Here is a 254-nt window from a genome sequence, read left to right as displayed (position 1 = left end):
GGAGTCCTTGAGGCATCGGGGGGAGGGGGAGGCTGGGAGGGGGGACGAGCTGGTCTCCTCGTCTCTTGGCGCCGCTGGGCCCGGCGCCTACAACACCTCGTGCTGCTGCTGCGTGGCCTCGCTCACCACCTGCAGGACACGGGGGAGGTCAGCGTGGCCCCTGCATGGGGCTTGGCCCCATGGGCACCCTGCCCCCCCGTGCCAGCCCCGGGCCCTTCATACTGGCCCCAGCCCAGCACTTGCCTCCCCGTCAC

At 72.4% G+C, this 254-nt stretch overlaps 1 protein-coding gene across 1 annotated transcript in view; it reads right to left on the bottom strand.

The window, feature by feature from the left end:
- Window positions 1-6: 6 nt before the first annotated feature.
- DES (desmin) overlaps window positions 7-254 on the bottom strand; it is a 10,716-nt gene continuing 10,468 nt past the window's right edge. The window contains exon 9 of the mRNA XM_019522675.1: window positions 7-146. Coding sequence (XP_019378220.1) covers window positions 88-146 — 59 coding nt within the window. The 3' untranslated portion in view covers window positions 7-87. The remainder of the gene's footprint in view (window positions 147-254) is intronic.

This window comes from Gavialis gangeticus, unplaced genomic scaffold, assembly GCF_001723915.1.
Source record: "Gavialis gangeticus isolate Ggan-Ray unplaced genomic scaffold, GavGan_comp1, whole genome shotgun sequence".
In the NCBI taxonomy this organism is placed as follows: domain Eukaryota; kingdom Metazoa; phylum Chordata; order Crocodylia; family Gavialidae; genus Gavialis; species Gavialis gangeticus.
The sequence above is the reverse complement of the archived record's forward strand: the minus strand, read 5'-3'. Positions and strand labels throughout refer to the sequence as shown.